This window comes from Bubalus kerabau, chromosome 5 (genome assembly GCF_029407905.1).
Source record: "Bubalus kerabau isolate K-KA32 ecotype Philippines breed swamp buffalo chromosome 5, PCC_UOA_SB_1v2, whole genome shotgun sequence".
Classification (NCBI taxonomy): domain Eukaryota; kingdom Metazoa; phylum Chordata; class Mammalia; order Artiodactyla; family Bovidae; genus Bubalus; species Bubalus kerabau.
In genome coordinates, this window is record NC_073628.1 from 101,872,906 (window position 1) to 101,895,076 (window position 22,171).

Below are 22,171 nucleotides of genomic sequence, written 5' to 3' on the forward strand. Positions count from 1 at the left end.
ACCAGATACCGGGACCTGGCCTATCTCGGTTCCTGGGTGGGCTGGGTGGGGCCCGGAGCGGGCGGAGGACGGGACGAACTAGGGGACCGGGCAAGCGCCCGGGCAGGGGCGACTTCCCTCCGGGCCCACGAAGGCTCCAGGCTGAGGCGCGCGGGCTCGGACTCCGCTCCCGGTTCCCGGCCGCCGGGTGCCGCGACCGCCGCTCCCGAGCACTTTGCCCGGGCCGCCGGCGTCGTCCTGGCGCGCCCTAGCGCCGGCCGGCGTCTCCAGCCCGAGGTCGCCCGCCTAGTGGCGTTCCCAGCCCACCCTGCTTTGGCTCCAGGCCTGACTCCCAGGGCCACCGCCCCAGCCTTTGCTATCCCTCTCCAGAATTCAGCAGAAAACAGGGTTTGTGCGTCAGGGGCAACCTTGCAGGATCATTCCTTACTTAACTGCTCACCGTGTGTTTGGGACGTTCCCTTCACGGCACAGCTGGGCAGGGCCTCACACTGTGGACCGGCCGTCTTCGTTCCCTTCCAGAGGACTCTGTCACATCTCAGCGTCCCCACACTAAGTCACGGCCCCTTCTGGCCTCCCAGGGGACTTGTGGGAACTGCGGGAGCCCTTCCTCGCCCTTGAGTGTGCTGTTTGGCCCCTGGAGCCGTTTCTCCAGGGGCGAGAGTATTCCGCACATTGGCACCTCAACTCCTGCGTGCAGGAGGTGAGAAGGGGAGGATCCAGGTGGCAGTTGTCTCTTCCTAGAGGGGATTCCCACTAGGTGGCCACGCCCACTTGGGGGGGGCTCCTCACCCTTCCCCACTTGTTGGCTTCCTTTGACATGGTGACTGGAGCCTCACCCTGCTCAGATAGTTTGGCCAAGTTTGCAAAGGGCCTGCTGGGGGTGAGGGGATTGGGGATGAGGTGGCCCCACATGGGCGGAGTTGCTTGGACAAGGTTGACTCTTACATCCTGGGGGCCAGGGAATTAGGCTCATTTCCTGGAAGGGAACACAGAGGCCCAGCACAGGCACTGAAACCCAGGGCTGTTTTCTATCCAGGAAGCTAGCTTAGGGAAAGCTGGTTACTGGCTTCCTCAGGGCATGGCACTTGGGGCGTGGCCCTTTGTGGCACTGATTGATGGGGGCAGTGGACAGCTGAGAGTACCTGAATAGCTTTATTTCCAGGACTTCACCAACCCCCTGATGGGGTCCTCTGTCCCCCTGTCCCATACACTTTGAATCTCTCTGGTTATGTCAGGGCTCCAAGAGTGGGAAGAGGAGGAGGCCAGGGAAGTGCCCTCAGGCTGATGGGCACCCAGCTGACTCCTTTAGGGCCAGAGGGCTTGGGCCTTGGCCAGAGTCACCTGCCCGCCACCTTGTCTCCCTCCTGCTTGCATCCATTGCTCCAGGCAGGTGTGGGGGGTAGGGTTGGCCCCAGGGTCTCTAGGAAGCCCCTCAAAGCGCTGCCAAACAGAGACTACCCTGCCTTCCACAAGACCAGGTGCTTGACACCAGGGAGACACCTTCAGAGGGTGTCCTGAGCCTTTCTGAGCTCCTAGCCCTTCTCTGTGTCCCTGGTCCCAGCCACTGTCCCCTCTACCTGGGGACTGCAAAGCCTCCTAACCAGTCCTCACTGACCATACTCCACTCAGCAGCCAGGGTCACCTCTGTAAACACAAAGCAGACCCCAGCCCACTGGCGTGAACCGATTGCAAAACCCCTGTTCTACTCCACACCCATTGCCACTTCCCACCGTCTTGCTCATGTATTAGCCTTCTAGATTCTTCTGGAACTCCCCAGGCTCCATCCTGCCCTGAACATTGACTGTGACCTCTGCCAGACCCAATATTCCCTGGCTCACGACTGCATCCTTCCTGCTACTCAGGTCTCCAGCTCCTGGCTGAGTGTAGGCCCACCTCTCTCAATTCCCAGGCCCGTTTTAATGCGTCATTTTCTTGACAGTATTTCCCTGGAATATTATCATCAGCTGACTTGTGTCAGTGGGCTTCCCCTCTTGAGGTTGACCCTGTGACTACCCACTGTGCCTGGCACTGTGGGTGCTGGAGAGAGGGGCACAGTCTTGGGGTCTGAGGGCTGGGGGGTCCCTGGGTCACCCTGACCTCTGGATATGATGACAGCCTCAGGCTAGGCCTGGTGTCTCTCCTGAAGTGCTGGCTGCCCGGGCCCCTGTCCTTCACTTCGGCCTCTCTGCAACTCTCAACCTGAGCTGGTGACCATGGCCCGCAGGGATGGGCCCTGAATGTGGCAGTTTGCCGGTGTGGGAGCCGGTGTACTGGGAGCTGTCACTCCAAGTTTTCAATCTGCTGTGGTGGGCTCAGTACTTGTCACATCTACTTTCCTCACTCCGCCTGTCTCCACCCTCTTCAGCAGTGTTCTTGCCACCCAGATTAGCCCAGGCCAGCTCTCTGGCATTGAGGCCAGTGGGTGAGGAGGAGGGAGGAGGGGGGCTTGGAGGAGGAGGGCAGGGTCCCTGCTTCTTGGGCGCACATTCCCTGCTTCTTGGGTGCAGGGACCCTGGCTGCCAGAGTCTCTTGGGGATTCAGAGGGCTAGTCCACGAGAAGGCTCGAGAGAGTCAGTGGCTCCACCTCTGCTGCTTGTTCATGGCCTGACCTTGGGTAGGACACCTGGTCCCTCTGCCTCAGTGTCCCCACTTGTGGAATGGTACTGTGACACCAGCTACCTCATAGAGGGGTTATTATGAGGACTGGTGAGATGGTGCACGTGGAACATGTAGGTCACAGTGCCCAGCACATGATAGGTGCCTATCATGAAGTGTGGCTTATAATTAGCACCATCCAAGGGGGGCAGTTGGCCTGCCTTCCCCAAGGAAATGCTTCCAAGACATACACCCTCATCTGGTAAGCTGGGGGCGGGGAGCCTGGGCTTGAGGGGCTGGAGGGAGGTAGGGAGGAAGGGAGAAGAGGGCTTGGCACTCCAGGCCTTTTCCTCAGAAGTCCCTGCCTGGTAGGCCCAGCCCTTCCATCCCACATAGTCGGGGGGCAGGGGTGGGTTTCCTAGAGCTGGTGAGCCCAGCTTCTCTCCTGGCCGGGTAGTAGGACCACTCTGGCACTTGACTGGCTTGTACACCCACAGGACTGGGCCCCATCTAGGCTTCTGTGGGCACAGGGACCAAGAGGGAGAGAGCGCCATGTTTCCCAAAGGTCTATATTTTCTTAACCAGTTCCCCCACCACTGGGGAAATGGTCAGAGCCTGATCATATTTAATACGTTTTGCTGAGAGGAGGAGGGCACAGTGATCAGCACGCTTTGCCCAGTGGCTTGGCCTGTGAGAGACTCCCCTCATTCCCAATTGATCTATTATTTCATCAGTTCATTCAGTCATCCACCCCCTTGTTCATCCAACCACCCATGTACGTACCCTGTGAACATCTGCCCATCCAGCCACAAAACTAACCAACTAACCATATACACCCACCGCCCACTGGCTAGCCATCATACCCACTCATCATCCATCCATCCATCCATCCAACCCAGCCTCCATCCATCCATTTATCCATTTATCCATCCATCCATCCATCCTGGTGTGCTGCAGTCCATGGGGTCACAAAGAGTCGGACATGACTGAGTGACTGAACTGAACTGAATCCATCCATCCATCCATCTATCCACCCATTCATTTATTTATCTGTCCAGTCCATCCACCCATCCATTGGTCCATTCATCTATTCATCTATCTGTCCATCCACCCATCATCTATCTGTCCATCCACTCACCCACCCAACACAGATTTCTTGCATGCCTTCTCTGAGCCAAGTACTGAACATACTACATAGTGTCTGACCTTCTGGGGGTTTTGCAGGTAGAACTTTGGAGACTTTCTGACTTTGGCTCTGTCCTTATTTCCCTCTCCCTGTTTGTCTTCTCACTTTGTCCTCCTGTTTGTCCCTTTGTCTGTTTTCCAAGTCTGTCTTCCCTAAGTCTTTGCTCCTCTCTGTCTGGCTGTCCCTCTCTGTCCCTCTTGTGTCCCTGGCCCTCCAGGGCTCTCCCCCATCTCCTCCCTCCTGCCTCTCTTTCCTCCTCCTCCCTGGCAGTGCTCTGGGCCCGCGCCCTCCTCCCTCCTCACTCTTTCCGGGCCCCAGTCCCTTAGGGTAAAAGCCTGCCCTCTTCCCTCCTCCTGCTGCCTGCCCGTGGTGCTCAGGACTGACTCTTTGATGAGACGCCAATGAGGTGATGTCTGGGTTTTGTTAAATGTCATAAATAAATTATTAATCCTCTCCTGGGCAGAAGTACTTCCCCTCCTCCTGCCCCTGCCATTATCTGTGGAGGCCCATGGTGTGGGGGCCTTCCAAGGACTGATGGGAACCTTAGTCTTGGTGGCCCCTCCTTGGTCGGCCCTAGAGTGGCCCTGAGAAGCCCTGGCCCAGCGATGCCTGAACCCCCAAGTCCTTCAGTTCCCGCCATCCTAACCTCCCTGAGGCCCTGGGCCCCACCTGCCATTGCCAAGCACTTCAGTTGCATCTCACAGTTTCTAGTTCCTCATCCCGTGAGAAGGGCAGTGCTTGGCCCATTTGTTTTTTAATTTTTATTTATTTATTTTCGTCCACGTCATTCAGCTTGGAGGATCTTAGTTGCCCAACCAGGGATCATACCCGTGCCTTTGGCAGTGAAAGTGTGGAATCCTAACCACTAGACCACCAGGGAATTTCCAGGACTTGGCCCATTATAAGGATGAAGATATGAGCTCAGGGGAGAAGGGACTGGGGGCCACCCCACCAGGCAGGGGCGGTGGTCTGAAGCCTGTGCTCCCCTGTCCCTCCTCCTGGTCACTGGGTGGTCTTGTTTCCTGCCTGGGGGGGCGGAAGGAGCCCCTCTCCCCAGGCTCTGGAGGGGAGGGGGGACATTGAGCTGGGTCCCCATCACTGACATTTGCTCACTCTTCTGGACCTCCGTGATGGAGCTCTTGATCTGGCTCTGCCTCCCCAGATCCATCAGCTGCCTGGAATCAGATGACCTAACTCTTTCTTTCAAAATCATGTTTTTCTTCTGCTCTGATCACCTTGTGTTTGCTAAGTTGCCTGGGGGGCTGCCCTCTTTCCCAGGCCCCTCTGGGCTCTGCTGCTGTCCTTCCCCAGAGGACAGGGGCAGGGGATGGGCAGAGCATGGGGACTTGGGGTGGACTAGCCCAGACCACCCCTCCGAGGGAGCCCAGATGACCTTCCAGACCAGGGACCAGCCTGAGTCACCTCAGCATCCCCAGGGCACATCCACGCTTGGCACAGGGGCAATGCTGTTTAAATGCTTGTTAAGTAAGTGCAGGGAAGGGCTGAGTTCTGGGGGCTCCTACACCTGGAGGGAGGGGCAGGCGTGGGGACCGCCAACCAGAGTTCTATCCTGGCTCTGCCGCCTGCCGCTGTGAGACTGAGAAGTGGGCAAGTGATGAGATCCTTGGAGCCTGTTTCCTCATCTGCAAATGAGGGTAATATTACTGTCTCCCCGGGTTGCTGTGTGGAGTAGATGAAGTCCTATAAACAAACATACGCTACCTGCTTCGAGCCTGGTGCAGGCGGTAGATAGATCCACTGTTTATTATTGTAAGGTGTTTCTCTGGGAAGGGCCCATACCCCTTGCCTGGGCTGCAGCCTGTCGAGCAGCCTGGGGCTCCCTCAGGGCTAAGCCCATGTGTGCAGGGAGTTGGTGAGGAGCTGGGGATAAACTCGGGGAAAAGCCACAGAAGGTACCTGTGTTCATGGTCCCCTGCCTGTCCCCCTGTCTTGTCTCTGAAGCAGCCTCCCCTGTGCCCTCCCCAGGCCTGGGAGACAGAACAGGGCAAATGGGTCCTAATTATAGCCCGTCTGGGATCGATGGAGCCTGGGGCCCTGGAGGGGAAGGTTGGTGCGGGAGGACACTGCCAGGCAGCCTGGAAGGGCTGTGTGGGGCAGCCAGGTGGAGCTGGGAGCCCGGCGGAGCTGGGAGCCAGCAGGATGAGGAGTCCTGAGGCTGCTTCTCCTTGGTGCCCTCACCCCAGGGCGTGTGTGCTCCCACGTTACACTGGCTGGATGCCCTGGAGAGGGGATGCAGGGCTGGGCTCTGGGAGGGGCACCAGGAAGGGTTGCTCGGATATGTCTCCTTAGGTCTGGTTCTGGAAGAAGCTCAGAAGACGGAGGAGGGGGCAGGGCTGGGCGGGGATTTTGGGGGTTTGTGGGAGCACTGTCAGAGCAGGTCAGCCCTGGGGGTCCTCAGGGCCACCAGAAGACGATGCAGGTGGGCAGGGTGGGGTCCTCTTCATCGTGTGCCAGTCTGGAACTTTCCCGGAGGAGGGATTTAACCAGGCAGATGGCCCTGGGCTGTGAGGTCTCCTGGGAATGGAGGGAGGGGTCTGTCCAGGGGCAGAGGGCCCGAGGCCTTATCCTCTGAGGCCGGGGCTGTGCTTAAGGCTCGAGGTGCCCGTACGCCGTTCCCAGGCAGGATGGGGCACTGCCCATGGGCGATCTCAGCTTTCTTCTTGAACCTCCTGTAGCCACCTGCACATCCCCTTGTCTGTGCCTGCTGGCTGGTCAGTCTGTGACTGTGTGCTGGGCTGGCCTCCCCAGTCTGGGGGACTGCCCTGCTGAGGGGATGGAGGATGAGGGGAGCAGGCCGGAGGCAGGAGGGAGAGGCCCCCTCCCGATTGCATCAGCTGAGCCTGTTACATAACTCTGCTGGGCATTGCCAGGGTGCGGGGGCGGCTCTGCCCAGGCGGTCTCTTTGCAGCTCCAGGAGAGGTGGAGGTGGGTGGGGGAGTGGGCAGGCGTGGACGGGCATCGGATCCACAGCCTGGCTCCCAGCCAGCCATGTCATTGTTCCCCAGAGCCCTCCACTCCCGAATGGCTCTGGGGGTGCCCATGCACCTTTCCAACTGGCACGAGAATCCTTGCCCCTCCCACATCAGGGTCCAGGGGACAAGATGGGGTTGGCTCCTGCCTCCTCTGCCCGGCTCCCCTCAAAGCCTGCCCACGTGAATCCCAGCTTTGGGCCCACCCTCACTGCTTGGCCCTTGTGCCAGCCACAGCAGCTGTGCCCTCCACAGGGTCCTTGGCACTGCCCCCCTCTGCTGGTCAGGACCCCTGAGCTGGCCTCCCGGGGATGGCCAGCACTCAGCCCAGTCTCAGGTCACTCCTTCCTCCATGGCAGCTCCCTCACCTTCCTGGAGTTGGCTCTCTCCATGTCTGTGTTCACCTGGCAGGATGGGGAGGGGCTGGGACTTGGGTGTGCCCTGTCGCCTGCTCCAGTGGACCGACCTCTGCTGTGCAAGATGGGGGGTGGGGGCGCTCAGTCCACAGGCCCCTGGCTACCCTGGAGGAGAACCTGGTGCAGAGGGGTGCCCAGTCAGTGGTGCAGCCCCTACCTTCCCCTGGGAGGGAGTGGAACGACTGGGAGATGGCCCTCAAGGGCACAGGGGTGGGAGGGGTATTCACTGGGCTGCCAGAGTCACCAGCGCCCTCTAGCTGTATCCAGAGTGTGACCAGGGGTACCTTCCCCCTCCCCACTGGTGACTGTGGGGGACAGGGGTCTCAGGCCTCTGCCTGTGTGCTAAGTCGCTTCAGTTGTGCCCGACTCTTTGTGATTCTCTGGACTGTAGCTGCCAGGCTCCTCTGTCGATGGGATTCTCCAGGCAAGAATACTGGAGTGGGTTGCCATGCCCTCCTCCAGGGGATCTTCCCGAACCCAGAGATCAAACCCACATCTGTTATGCCTCCTGCATTGTCTTCTTTACCACCAGTGCCACCTGGGAAGCCCCCAGGCCCTGGAGTAGACCCCTGTGAAGGATGGGGGGGGTGTTGGGGGTGTCCAGGGTACAGATATATGTCCAAACATCTGTGGGTCTGACACATTCAGCAGCCAGGATGTTTTGCTCTAAAAGGTGTCCTGGCAGGGCCCTGTTATTTAAATTTGATTCATCGAGGACACTCTGTCCATTTCCCAGAGGAAAGTCCCTTGGGTGGCCCTGGCATGTCTCACCTTCCTCAGGGTCTCTCAGAGTGTCAGTCTCACATTGGGGTCCCTCTCAGAGGCCAGCCTGAGGCTATGTGAGACTCCCTGTCCTGTCCCTCACCCCCTGGTGCTTCTCTCTGTGCCCCCGCCCCGTGCACATGGGCCATGAGGGTGGGGGTGGGGGACAAGCTGCTGGTGTGGGGGACTGGCTTTCTTGAAGCCCCTTTGGTGGGCCCTTTGGAGGTTCTACTGGCTCATTCTGGAATCTTTCTTCATCCCAGAAGAGCAGATGTAGCTCTCTCTAGGTGTTTTTTTTTTAAATAGCATTTTATATACTTAAAAAATTCTTTATTTGGTTGCACTGTATCATAATTGCAGTACGTGGGATCTTGGATCTTTGCTGCAGCATGGGGGAATCTCTGGGCTTCCCAGGTGGCGCTAGTGATAAAGAACTCGCCTGCCAATGCGGGGGACATGAGAGATGAGAATTTGATCCCTGGGTCAGGAAGATCCCCTGGTAAAGGGCATGGCAACCCACTCCAGTATTCTTTCCTAGAGAACCCCATGGACAGAGAAGCCTGGTGGGCTACAGTCCATGGGGTCGCAAAGATTCGGACATGACCGAAGTGACTTAGCACGTGGGATCTTTAGTTGAGGAATGTGAACTCCCAGTTGTGGCACGTGGGATCCATTTCTCTCACTAGGGGTTGAACCTGGGCCTCCTGCATTGGGAGCTCAAAGTCTTATCCACTGCACCAGCAGGGATGGCTCTGTGTGCTTGTTCTTCTTGTGTCATCTTGCTGCCGTTTGCCCCCAAGAGGACCCTCCCATTCCCCACCCCCACGGAACTCAGGGCTCATACCCTTTATCCCCCTGACATCCTGGGTGGGAGTTAGACCCCGGCCACAGGCTCCCTTTGGGGGGTGGCGAGAAGCACAGAGATGCCCACATGATGTACTTGTCTGCTCACCTGGCCTTTCGGCTGGAGGAAAGTGCGAGGAATTCAGGAAAGGCAGGCAGTTTCTAGAAAACGCACCTCTCTCCCTGGACTGTCACACTGTCCGGAGCACCCAGTGGAGTGTGTTTGGCACCCTGCTGTGCGTGTCCGGGTCCACATGACGGGGATGGGCCTGCGTGGGTGCAGTTGGGGACTAGGCCGGGTGGCGGGGCAACATGGCCTTCAAGTCCCTGTTAAGGGGGGTCCTGGCATCCACCCTGCTGGTCTCTCCTCCAAACTCCCAGGCACTTGCCCCATGGCCCACCTGGCATCACCTAGGGTGATGTCATCTGCACTCATGAGCTGTCTCCTGGCCCCACTGTGGGCCTCTGGAGGGCAGGGGTAGGCCCTGGGCCAGCTGGAGATGGCTTTCTGACTCTGTGGAGCTGCTTTCTTCCTGAGGAGCCGGGTCAACAAAGCCCGGCTTGTTAGTCAACGAAGTTAGTCGTTTTTGTTTCAGTTTCTGGAGCACTGTTGTAGCAAGGAAGATGGTTATTGTCTGATTTTACAGGTGACAGGAGGAAAGGCCCAGAGAAGTGGAATGGTGTGACACAGCCCGAGGGGCTGGGGATGACTCTGAGGGGTTGGGGCAGGGGAACTGGATGGAGGGAGAAGGGGTGGGCTTTAAATGGGGGCGGGGGGGGGCCCTGGCCTGGGACAGTTGGATGGCAGAGGAGCTGCTGTCCAGCGGCCCCGCCTCTCACTCCGTTCCTGGGTTGGGGAGTGAATCTCCCCAAAAGAAGCAGCAGAATCACTCTCTCCCCCTTCTTATTCCTCCAGAAGAAGAAGATGGTGGCCTTGAAGGCTTCGATGACTTTTTCCCAGAGGAGCCTGTGAGCCTCCCCAAGAAGAAAAAATCCAAGAAGCTCAAGGAGAACAGGTCCAAAGGGAAGAGGAAGAAGAAAGAGGTGAGCAGGGCCGGGGCTGTTGGGGGGCTTGGCTGCTCCTCCTGGGCCTGCGAAGAAAGACCCAGGGCCTTCCAGAGAGGGAGGGTGTGTCCTGAGAACCGAGCTTGTGTGAGAACACCAAAACTGGCATCTGCCGTGAGCAGTGCCCACCGATACCTGCCCGAGATGGATCTCATGTCGTTCCCTGACCAGGGATTGAACCCCGGCCCTCGGCAGTGAAAGCGCAGAGTCCTAACCACTGGCCCGCCAGGGAGCCCAAGTGTGCTGTCTTCTTAATCAGGGTGTTCTGGGGTGTTTATTCTTTCCCCCCTTGGAGGCTGTCCCGGGCCATGACAACACGGGGTCCCCAGCGCTTGCACCTCTTCACTGAAGGGCCCTTATTCCCACTTGCACCTGTGTCCACTGCCTCCGTGTCCACTTCCTCGGTGCCCTGGGCAGCACCTTCTGCCACCGCTGGCAGGCATCTGTCCCTCGGGTTTGCTGCATCCAGCCTGTTGTGACTTGGGGTCCTGATGAACGTGATCAAAGTGGGAGAAGAATAAGGAGACCTGAGTATGGGATGGGTCTCCTCCGAGTAATCTGAGTGCACATTTCCAGAACACTCCACACAGAATCACTTTATCCTCGACATCAACCTTGGGAATCGGGGTCAGATGATCATCATCTCCTGGCAGAGGGGCAACCTGGGGCCGACTTGTAGCTTAAAGCCCCTCGCACTCAGAAGGGATGATCCTAGGGCAATGTGGGGACTCCTGTCTCCCACCACGTGGGAGCTTCCACCGCTCCTTGAAGTCACCCCATCCTCTGGGTAGCCTTACGGGGAGGGGGTGGTGTGCACCCTGCTTTACAGAGGAGGCTCAAGAGATGAATTTGCCCAGGGTCATGGTGACATGGCTGAGATCTGGCCCCAGGGATGTCCAGCAGCCTGTCCCCCCAGCCTGGTCCTCCCCTGGTTACTGTGGGGTTTTTGATGGGGAAGTGCTGTCGGTTCTCTGGCTTTCTCGCCTCCCCTGTCCAGAGGAGACCCTCCTGGTCCAGCCTCGCAGGGGAGGCTGTGGGGGAGGTGTTAATGGGTTTGGTGACCTTGGGGGCAGAATAGCAATGTGCTTGTGTGTGTGGAGCCTGCTGGAACTCTCTGATGTGCCTCAAAGGCCACCGTGGGCCTCTGGCTTGTCCCTTGCAAGGCTTTGTGCAAGGGACAAAGTGTTATGACTTTGCTCTGGAGGGTCCTTGAAGATGCTGCAGGGAGTGGGGAGGAGGAGACCCCTGAAGACAAAGGGCCTGTGATGGTGGGCAGGCCATGCTGGGTGGGATTCTTCCCCAGATCTCCCCAGGCCACTGCCTGCACCTGTCTGAGCCTCACTTCTGTGTCTGCGGTAAAGGGGGTGGTCATCACTTTACCCCCAGCCCCTTGTTGGGGGGCAAATCAGATGTGGGCTGGGGGGGAGCCTTCATGTGACCAGTGCCACGAGGAAGGCCAGTAGCCCCTTGGGGACATCCAGAGTGTTACCCTCAAGTGTCTGGAGGGCGGGGCCTGCCTTGGATTGTGCCCCTGGGTTCTCGTGGTGGTCAGCCGGGGCTGGCCTGTCAGGAGCTCAGGGACTGGGGCAGGGAGGGGTCAGCCCCGCCTCCTCCAGCTGGGACCTTACAGGTGCGTCCTGTCTGTGCTGTCCCCGGAGCTTGGGGTCAGCATTCCTCCCTGGGACTGCCCACTGTGCTGCTGTCCTCACTTCTGGGAAGCCTCCACAGGACAGCTGCCCTGCCCAGGCTCCTAGCCTAGGCTGTCCCTGAGCCTCTCCCTGCCCTCTGTGGCCTCGCCAGGCTGTTCGTCTCCTTGGGCACATATAAACTGCCCTTTCTGCCCCCGGAGGGGCCTGAGCCTCCACTGGGCCCAGCGCCACCCCTGTCCTACACTCTTCTCTTCAACACTGTTGCACCTCAGCTTTGTCCTCACCTCCTGCTCCTGGCATCCTGGGCTCCCGGATCGACAGGTCTGTCCCCTCCCAGGACACCCCACCCCTAATCCCAGGGCTGCGTGTGGGAAGGTTTGTGAGCTGAAGTGTCCTGTCCCCATTATCCAGGAGGGGAAGTGGAGGCAGGAGAGAGGACCCCTGCCTGGAGGATCTTCATCAGGGAGATGCAATGGACTGGGCCCCCTGCACTGGGGGGACCTGCTGCAGCTCCTCTCCCCACCCTGGCCTGCAGGTCTGTCCTTGTTGGGAGTAGAGAATAGATGGTGTGGGGCTGGTGGGGCCCTGGGATGCAGAGGTCGACTTCCTGGTCGAAGCTGTGAAATCTGGACTTGCTGCGGCCACTGGGCTCACCCCCCAGACCTGGGGCTCCCTGGACGCAGGTGGAGGGGGATTCTGGGTCCTGGGGCTGAGCACAGGCACCTCCTTCCCCAGGTCTTCAGCAATTTCTCTCTTTCAGCTTCTTTCCTGGGACAGGGAGGGAGGCTGGGCCAGCGTGGGCTCTTCCATCTGGCCCTTGGTCTCAGGCCTCAGGCTGGGTCTCTGCCTGGTTCCCAAATAGTGATGAAGGCCCATGAGGGGAGCCCCAGGGGTCTGTGGCCTCCCTTCCCGGCTCCAGGTGGGGGTGAGCTTTCTCTGGCCTTCCTGGATACGGGGTACAGCAGGCCCCTCCCCGAGGCCCTGGTCAGGAAGGAGGCAGGATGTGGGCAGAGTCTTGGCGGCGGTGAGGCGGGGGCTGGCTGAGGGGCTTGCAGCCAGGGGAGAGGGGCTGGTGGCTTCTTAGGACAGGGGGGCTGGTGCCTGCCATCCTCGTGCTGGGATCACCCTGATCACCCAGGCCTCTCGTCTCCTTTCTCCGGCCCTACCTGGACACAGGGTTTTGTTTTTGTCTCTGAGCCCAGCTCTCACTCCTATGGCTGGAACTTGGCCTCTGTGAGGGACCCATCTCTCGCTACCTCTTCCCTGGCCTCCCTTGCCCTCCTCTTCCCTCCTCTGCGTTTCTTCCCCGCCCACCTCATCGTAGTCCTGCCCTCTCCCCCATCCTCTCCTCTCTCCCTCCTCTCACTTCCTCACCCTCTCTCCTTCTCTGCACCGAGATGCAATTCCAGATCTCAGAGGGGATGGAGGCCAGGGGAGACTGGAGGGCTGCAGGAGCCTGGGCAGTGCCAGGCAGGCCCCCAGTGTGGCCCTCAGACCACTGCTGCCCCCCTGCCCCCCACCACTGCACCGCTGAGAGCCTGGCTTGGCAGCTGTCAGATTTCCAAGGTCTAAACACGCTGCCGCTGGAGAGAGGGATCTCGGCCGCCATGTGCCCACTGCCCGCTCCTCCACCCGCCCGCAGATCTGAGTTCTCATGATGTGGGTGGGGGGGATGTCACCCCTTTGCTCCTTTTCATCTCCATCCAGGTGGCCCCAACCCAAGACCATGGGTAGAGGGAGCAGAGGGCCCCCCGGGTGGTGGAACCCATGCAGCAGCAGGCTTTTGGGGGGGTTGGGTGGGGGGACAGGCAGCGAGTCATGAATCCTGATTTACATAAAATAACCGGGCTTCGGCCGGAACCTGAGCATATGTAGATGAAGCTCCTTGTCAGACCCAGCGCAGGAGGGAGAGATGATTTCAACCTGTACTGCAGCGGTTACCATAGCAACCAATTATTCAGTGCTAAATTATAACTGTTTATAACACTTGTGAATGGGAAGGCTCATATTTCATTCTTTCTTTTTCCCTCTCAATCTTGAAGGACCCCAATTTGAGAATGACCAACTCTCTGAGTCCCTCCTTTTGAGTTGAAATGCCTCCTTTTTAAGAGATGTGGTGTGTGCCAAGTTTAGGCATAGAAGGAAGGGAGAGGGAGATGGAAGGCCTGTATGGAACGACATCTGCAGAGCTGTGGGGGGGAAGGGTGGACACTGGCCGCCAGCTAGGGATCCCCAGGGCCTGCGCTGGTGGCTTACTCTGCCTTCCGTGGGCCCGAGGCTCAGGGCAGAGACCCCTCCTGCCTACCCCCAAGTCCTCACACGCCCAGCTTGGGAGTAGCATCTAAGGCAGCTTTGCATATGGATTCTGTTGGGACTCCAAGTTCACTTGGGTTCTTCGACCATCAGGGGCATCCCCTGTAGTCATGCCCGGGGCAGCTGCAGCCCAGAGGACAGCACCAAGGTCACAGCCTGATGAGTCCTGATGTTCAGAGCCCAGGTGTGGCTTGGGGCTGAGGTTGCTTTAGGGATTTTTTTAGGGCATTTTTGTCCTGTGCCTGTACCTCCCTTGTGAATGTGGCTTGGCCTGCACCACCCCTGAAAGTTTCAAGATGCCGTATGGCTGGTCTACTAGTTTTTGGTCCTTCCTGCCCTTCTGGCCACTGGCTGCTCTGCATCCCTCCGGGTTCTGCTGATGGGTGCCCCCTCTTCCAATTGTTTTCAGAACCATGTGCTGCCCTTCCTTTTGCCCTTTTGTCTGCCAGGGAAGATTTTGGAAAAAGAAAACACAGGAGAAAAGAGGCTCTGGTCTTGATGTATGCAGAGAAGTGCTGTGGGTACAGAATTATTGTACCAGTGGGAAACTCATCCCCAAAGACCTGTCCTGCATCTCACCAGCCACCACCCACCCTGCCCCCGGCTGTGTGAGCAAGAGGGCTTGGATGAGATTGGGGTACAGATAGGGGTGGACCAGGCAAGGTGAGCCTCATTTTGGTAGGGAGAGAAGGAAGGGCACAGAGGAGATTAGGGAATGGGTGGGGAGTTGGAGAATTGGGGAACCACCTCTTCTTTCCGGCTGGCTTTCCTCAATGCAGGTAGACGGGGTGAAGAGGGGTCTTCCCATTCTGTGAAATGGGAGGCTGCCATCGTTGTCACCCTAGTGGGTGATTGGGGCCACTGATGTGCCTGGTGTAGCTCCAGCTCATCCCTCTAGGAGGAACTTAGCCCTCCTGCTCCCCCACTTAGACCCAGAGTGGCTGCTGGACCAACCCTCCTGGCAGTGCCCAGCTTGGGGTCCTCTGCCAGGCCTGCTCCTCCTACACTGAGCACACACAGACAGAGTGTCTGCCGGAGGGGCCTTCCCTGCCTCTTCCTCCCTCTAGCTCCCTCAGGGCCCTGCCTTCAGAACTGTGCCGGCCACCGCTCACTGCTCCTTCACTTGGGATATGGTAGCCTGGGATCCTTCTCCCAGCAGATGCTCAGGGAAAAACCCCACAGCTGCAGCCACAACAGCCCCTTCTTGTTGCCTGTGTGTGTGTGCGTGCACGCACGCATACTCAGTCGTGTCTGACTCTCTGTGACCCTGTGGACTGTAGCGCACCAGGCTCCTCTGTCCATGGGGCTTCTCCAAGCAAGAATACTGGAGTGGGTTGCCATTTCCTCTTCCAGTTGAAGAGTTGAAGGAAGGGTTGCCTCTTCCTGACCCAGGGATTGAATGCATGTCTCCTGTGTCTCCTGCGTTGGCAGGTGAATTCTTTACTGCTGAGCCACCAGGGAGGCCCCAGCTACACTGTAACTGTTGTCCAGCTGCAGGCGCTGTCAAAGCACTTGACTTTAATCCAGTCTGGATTTGCAGAAACGAGGGAGATGAAGCTGGTTGGGTCCTCCAGCTTGTGGTCCTGGTCGCATTTTCTACTTCCAAGCAGAATTGGGGGCATCGTGGGTACTTGAGTCTCCCCTATTTCAAAATGTTTAAAGCCCTCTCTCACAGGACCTCCTTTGTTCCTCTTACTGCCATTTATGGCATCCCCATTTCACAGATGAGGAGACTGAGGTCAGGGTGTTGCAGTGACTTGCCCAGTTCCCTGGTTAGCAAGGTTTTCATAGCTCAGAGACAGCCTCTGTCCTGCAGCCTCCCAAGGGAGCCCCAGAACCTGTCGTGGGTCCTCCTGTCTCATCCCTGGTCTGGTCTGTGGGCAGGTGAGAGCCAGCCCCAAGCCCCTCCCTTGGCGGGCCCCACAGCCTCTGTCCGCGGTGCTGAAGCTGCTGGTGGCTGCCTCCTCCCATCCTTACCTTTGCTGGGTTGTAAGCACCGTCTCTCAGGTCTTCCAAAGGGTGCTCTTTCCAAGCTGGCCGAACTCTACACCCTCAGAGGAAATGGACATCGCTGTGTGACCTCTGCCTCCCCAGAGGACAGAGGCAGAGCTGGGAGCTGTGACTATGAGCCCTAGGAACAGGATTGCGTGTGAGGCTGTCCTGTCCTGGGCAGGCTCTGGCAGTCGCCAGGACCGGTGCACTGCCCCTGGGGCCCAGGGTGCCCAACTGAGTCAGTATTCTGGGAAACACTTGGGTTCCGGAAAGGCCCAGGCCCTGCTGCCTGCCAGCCACCAGCCAGCACACTGACTCAGCAGCTTAATGAGCATAAAAGGTTTGGAAGCAGGGAGCCGGCCTAGGCAGAGAGTGAGCTGAGCAAGCAGAAGAGTCAGGAAGTGCAGGGACCCCATCGGTGGGTCCTTTCCCAGATGTACCTCAGGGAGAACCTCCCTCCTGGAAAGAGACTCTCAGACTGTAAACGTGGCTGGACAGGGCAGCAACTGGCCTGGACAGACAGACCTGCTGTCCTTACTGCCCTCCGTCTGCTGGGCTCCTCTTCCATCTGCTCCTTCCCTCCCCCACCTTCCCTCCTCTCCCTCCTCCCCTCCTTCCTCCTCCCTCTCCATTTCCTCTTTTGCTTCCCTCCCTCATTCCTCTTCTCACATCCTTCATCTCCCTAGTTCTCTCTTCATCTCTTCCGTGCCTCTCTTTGCTCACCTTGAAGAGAGAGTAAACCACCAGCATGATGATGCCAAACATCATCTTCCTTGGAGCATCTGTGCCCGGCCTCTCCTGCAGACCCTGGCTGGGAGGGGCCTCCTCAGCCCACTTGCATCTTCAAAACCCCAAATACACAGCTTTCTCAGAGGGACAGTGACTTTCTAATAGGGGATGCTCTGTCTGTAAACACCCTTATCTCCATATAAATGGGCCATTTTCTGCCTGTACAGACAGGAAACTAAATCAAGGAAGCCAAGCTTAAGAGCTGCCTAAATTACCTTGTCTCATATTGAGATGAAGCAGCCAGGATGGGGGCCATGGGGAAGGTGGGCTTGTGCCTTAGCAGCTTCTGGAGAGCCCACATGCAGATAAGACTGGGATGACTTCCCTGGTGGCTCAGTGGGTAAAGAATCCACTTGAAGTGCAGGAGACACAGAAGATGTATGTAGGTTTGATCCGCAGGTTGGGAAGATGCCCTGGAGAAGGGCATGGCAAACCAGTCCAGTATTCTTGCCTGGAGAATCCCATGGACAGAGGAGCCTGGTGGGCTACGATCCATAGGGTCGCAAAGAGTTGGATACAACTGAAGTGACTGAGCACTGAGCACGTGCGCTGTAGGTTAACCACAGGTTTCACTTGACACAAACAACTCGATAGGATGCAAAGATAAGCAGAGCCGTGCGGAGGTGGGGTCCGGGGCAGAAGCCAGGGGCCCTTCTCCAGCCTAGCCTGCATTTTGTTTTTTGGCTCTGGGCATCACATCCTTTGTGTGTCCAAGTGTCATTCCTGACACTTGTGTTACAATCTGAGTCCACAGAAACCTGAGGCAGAGCCTGGACCTCACTCTGGGGCCGTGCAAACAGCTGCCCGATGCTTGTGCATTGTGAGGGTAAAGCCTGGCTTCACACGATGCCTCGACTCACCTGCATGGCACCGTTTGTCATGCCGGGGATGACACCCTTGCCCCATGCTGGTTCCAGGTGATTGGAGCTTTGGTGATCTGGTGGCTGAGACTGATCCAGAAAGCATGGGCTGACAGACTCTTCCAGGCCGCTTTTAGGGCAGTGCCGCTGCCTAGCCCTGGGGGCCCTTGTTGTCCTCACCATCCCCCTTTCTCTTCCAGGGGAGCAATGACGAGCTGTCGGAAAATGAAGAGGATCTGGAAGAGAAGTCGGAGAGTGAAGGCAGTGACTACTCCCCGAATAAAAAGAAGAAGAAAAAACTCAAGGACAAGAAGGAGAAAAAAGCTAAGCGGAAAAAGAAAGAGGAGGAGGAGGATGACAATGAAGACGGGTGCCTCAAGGTAACGCTGAGGCCTGGCTGGGGGTGGGGGGCACTCAGGAGGGGGCTGAGCCCCGCTGCCAGCTCTCTGCCTTCTGACCCCAGAGCCCCTGCGTGAAGGGCCTCCTTTCCCACCAGTGGGTGTAGAGGCAGATGTGTCTGGGGGTGTGAGTGTATCCATGTGCACACTTGGAAAAGTTGGACACGAGTTTGTGAGAAATACTGTATCCACAAGTCTTCCAGACACATCAGAAATAACAATGGGATGACCGTTAGGAGCTTGGGGAGGAAGTCAGGCAGCCTTTTGCTGATGTCCATTGTCTTGCCTGGCCTAGCGCAGAGCTGTTTCCGAGGGGAGTGATGGTCTGAACTCAAGTTTGGTGTCAGGAGCCTCTCGCTCAGAACAATTTGGGAAAATAGAACAAACGGAGCTTTTGCCAAGAAGCAGCAGCTGTGAGACTTCCCTGGTGGTCCAGTGGTTAAGACTCTGCACTTGCAATGCAGGGGGTGTGGGTTCAATCCCTAGTTGGGGAACTAAGAGCCCATATATTGCATGTGTGCGTGCTCAGTCGTGTCCAACTCTTTGCGACCCTATGGACCATAGGACACCGGGCTCCTCTGTCTATACGATTCTCCACGAAAGAATACTGGACTGGATTGCCATGCCCTTCTCCAGGGGACCTTCCTGACTCAGAGACTGAACATGGTACAACCAAAAATTTAAAAAGAGAGAGAAAGAAAGAAAAAAACCAGCAGCAGCTGGACAGCTCTGCTTACTGTAGACGGGGGATTTACTTAGCACATATTCTGAAATTCTGCCTGCGTGGGTGTCTGGGAGAGTGTCCCAGGGAGTGTGAGCCAGGGCAGCTGTAGCGATGGGCCTATAGCTCTCCCCAGGGGCAGAAGCCTCTTCCTCGTGAACATGAATGTGGGGAGCGCTGTGACTGAGCCAAGGCTCTGGAAATCTCAAGGCCACTCCGTGGAGTGGGGAAGGGCTGAGGGTAAGGCGGGCAGGGGTGGATGACAGCACCATACCCGCGGATCTGAAGATTAGCGCTCTGTAAATATTAGTACAGTGGCTGATGGGTGAAGCAGAGGTGGTGACTATCAGCCACTGAAGTTGGGAAGTGCCCGTGGTGCCCTGACATGCAGGGGCGAGCTCATTAGCTGGCTGGCGTGTTGTGAATCATCTGTGACTGATAACAGCTGAGAGGCTGACAGCTTTGGAAGATGAACTTATGGGAGTGATTCAGGGTGATCCTGGAGCAATGCCGTTGCTTGCTCACTTGTTGCTCTGCTTCCTGGTGGGAGCAGAGGCCTGATATGCCTCCAGGAATGACTGTGTGTCAGGGGCAGGTCGGCCCAGGGAGGAGGTCCCTCATGGGAGGACCTCTGAACCATTACAGAGATCAGGAGGCCAGGAAGTGGGTCCCTTGGGGCTGAGGGAGATTGTGTGTCCTGGATGGCCTTCTTTTGCTGGAGCAGACAGCTCAACCCTGAGGGGCTTAGGGAGTCAAAGGGGTTTGTTAGATCAGCAGCCCCAAGAGCTGCAAGGTAAGTGGACTCCAGTTCGGGGCACCCAATGGTGTGATCCAGGACCCTGTTTCTTTGCCTTTGTGGGCTCAGCTCTGGGTTCAGGCCCAGGCATCCTCAGGGCTGAGAATGAGTGTAACAGCAGCTCAGGGTTTCCTGGACTCCCACTGCCCCGTCCAGTAGGAGGGGAAGCTGGCCTGTCTCCTAGTTTTCCTTATAGGAGACCTAGGGCTGCCCCTGCCTGGACTGGTTAAGTCACATGCCCACCTGGACCAAAGATGCAGCCTGGGAGTGGTGTGTGCTGATTGGTGGAATGGATCAGTGGGCGGGGCTGGGCTGCCTGGAACAAGTGGGGAATCCGAGTGAGGGCGCTGTTCCAAGGACCTCTGCTAACTCCTTCCTTCCCAGGAGGTAGGTGCTTTATCCCCATTTTACAGATGGGGAAACTGAGGCACAGAGAGGTGAAGTTAGCTTGTTCACCTCTCACTGACACTATGTGGCAGAACCAAGATTGGTACTTGAGTCTGTCTGGCAGGTTGTAATCTCATAGTCAGCACTACCTGCTGTCCCCCTTTCTAGCCAGCCCGGGTCTGCTTGGTGGCCTGATGCCCAGGCTGGCCATCTCTGTGCCCTTGGGAACTCACACACCTGGCCTGGGCTGGCCATCTCTGTGCCCTTGGGAACTCACACACCTCCCTGTGCCTCTGCTCCCAATGTGAAGCAGTCGCTGAGGGCTCCTCTCTGGGCTCTGCCCCCAGCTGGACCACTGCCCCATGCTCTGCTCTGGCCAGGGCACACCTTCCTGGCCCCAGAACCCAGCAGCAGTCTGTCCTTTCACGAGGTCCAAGTGTGACTGTATCACCCCAAGGTGACAGCCTGGGGCAGAGAGAATGAGTCCTGTACTTATTCCTGCCCTGGGCACGCACATGGCTTCCCCTCAAACCCCCACATTAAACCCAGATACATGGTCCCGCACCCCCTCGTAAGCTGGCATCTGAGCCAGCTCAAGGGACTGGCAGCCTGGAGTGCTCTAGGATATTTTCAGTTTGGGGTGTGAACTGCTCTTGTTAAGTTGCAAGTTGCAGACACGATCACCCCGGCTTTTCCCAGGCCTTCTGGGTGGGGCCCCAGGGATGGGGGTGCAGGTTAGAAGGACCCCCACCTTTGATTCCATCTCCGGCCCCTGGGTCTGTAGGAGCCCAAGTCCTCGGGGCAGCTCATGGCCGAGTGGGGCCTGGACGACGTGGACTACCTGTTCTCCGAGGCCGACTACCACACGCTGACCAACTATAAGGCCTTCAGCCAGTTCCTCAGGTGGGCCTCAGAGGAGCCTTGGCTGGGCACCCACGGAGACGGCCTCCCTGGGGGAACCAACTGGGGAGCCCGAGGGACAGGGCCCTGGGCTCCTGGGGTGGGGGGAGTGTCAGGCTGACATTGACCCTGGGCAGAGCTGGCAGGAGGGACAGGACCTTCCACTTCCACAGATGGTCCTGCCCTCTCTTGCTGGTCCTGCCCCCAGAAACGGATGGCCCCAGTCAATCCCGAGGTCTTAAACCCCGTGGCCACTCTCAGCTCTAGAAGAAATGGAACTGGACCCCCAGGGTCCTGCTGGAGGCCCCTGCCTCTGGGCCTTCAGTCTTACCAGGTCTTGAGTCTGTCTGGCAGGTTCTAATCTCATAGTCGGCACTACCTGCCGTTCCCCCTCCTAGCCAGCCCGGGTCTTCTTGGTGGCCTGATGCCCGGGCTGGCCATCTCTGTGCCCTTGGGAACTCTAATTGGAAACCCAGTTAGAAGGTGACTAGCCCTGTAAATAGGAAATCAGGGGTGTTGAGGGTGGACGGCTGTCTCTGGCTTGGTCCTCTTCCTTGGCCCTCCATTCAGCCCACTTTCCCAGTTTGCCACATATTCCAAATGTGGGAGAAGATGGGTGGGCCCTGCGGGAGTCACATGGGGGTCTCGTCCCCTCCATGGGGCTGCCCTCACCCTCTGCCTCCCCCCACCCCCGTGCAGACCGCTCATCGCCAAGAAGAACCCGAAGATCCCCATGTCAAAGATGATGACTGTCCTGGGTGCCAAGTGGCGGGAGTTCAGTGCCAACAACCCCTTCAAGGGCAGCTCGGCGGCAGCAGCTGCAGCGGCAGTGGCCGCGGCCGTGGAGACGGTCACCATCGCGCCTCCCCTGGCTATCAGCCCCCAGCAGGCACCCCAGCCTGTGCCCATCCGCAAGGCCAAGACCAAAGAGGGCAAGGGTATGGCTGCGGGTGGGTGGCACCCAGTCCAGCTGTCCGAGGCCCCCCAGACCCTATAGCTTGGGGCGGCTGGGACAGCTGGGCCGGTCTTTACCCAGGACCCAGTGCCTTGGTTGACCTTGGGTCCACGTGCCCTTTCTCACCTATGTTACCACATCTGTCCTGCCTCCCTTCTGGGGCTGGTGGACAAGTGGAGGGGACAGTGGGCTCAGAGTTTGGGGAGTTTTCCTGGGTATGGAGGAAGAGACCGGGGTGGCCCAGGCTGCTGGGAGTTGGGGGGCTCTTGTGTTTGAGGCTGCACCATTCCCAGGAGAAGGGGTCCTAAAATGACCTGTTGATCCCTCTTCTGAGTGTCTGGCCCGGGTGGGCATGGGCGTGGTCAGGGCTGGCCTCCCAGGGAGACCCAGAAGGAGGTCCAGATACAAAATCGGAGTCTGCGGTGGTGTCTGGCTGGGGACAGCAGAGGCTCTCTGCGACTTGAAGTTCTCGGGGAGGGGCTTCTCTGCCCTGAGGGGACGGCTTCTGGCCCCCTTGGGGATAGGGCCATTGATCTCCCCCAGACTCTGAATGG

General features: G+C 58.1%; 1 protein-coding gene and 1 non-coding gene across 2 annotated transcripts in view; both read left to right on the top strand.

The window, feature by feature from the left end:
- The window catches only part of CHD5 (chromodomain helicase DNA binding protein 5), a 68,249-nt gene that overhangs the window by 504 nt on the left and 45,574 nt on the right, over window positions 1-22,171 (top strand). Inside the window, exons 2-5 of the mRNA XM_055583608.1 lie at window positions 9,709-9,836; window positions 17,661-17,840; window positions 20,547-20,665; window positions 21,362-21,600. Of these exons, the coding sequence (XP_055439583.1) occupies window positions 9,709-9,836; window positions 17,661-17,840; window positions 20,547-20,665; window positions 21,362-21,600 (666 nt within the window). The remainder of the gene's footprint in view (window positions 1-9,708; window positions 9,837-17,660; window positions 17,841-20,546; window positions 20,666-21,361; window positions 21,601-22,171) is intronic.
- Window positions 18,280-18,352, top strand: TRNAA-UGC (transfer RNA alanine (anticodon UGC)). Its single transcript has one exon. It is a non-coding gene; the product is annotated as a tRNA-Ala (tRNA).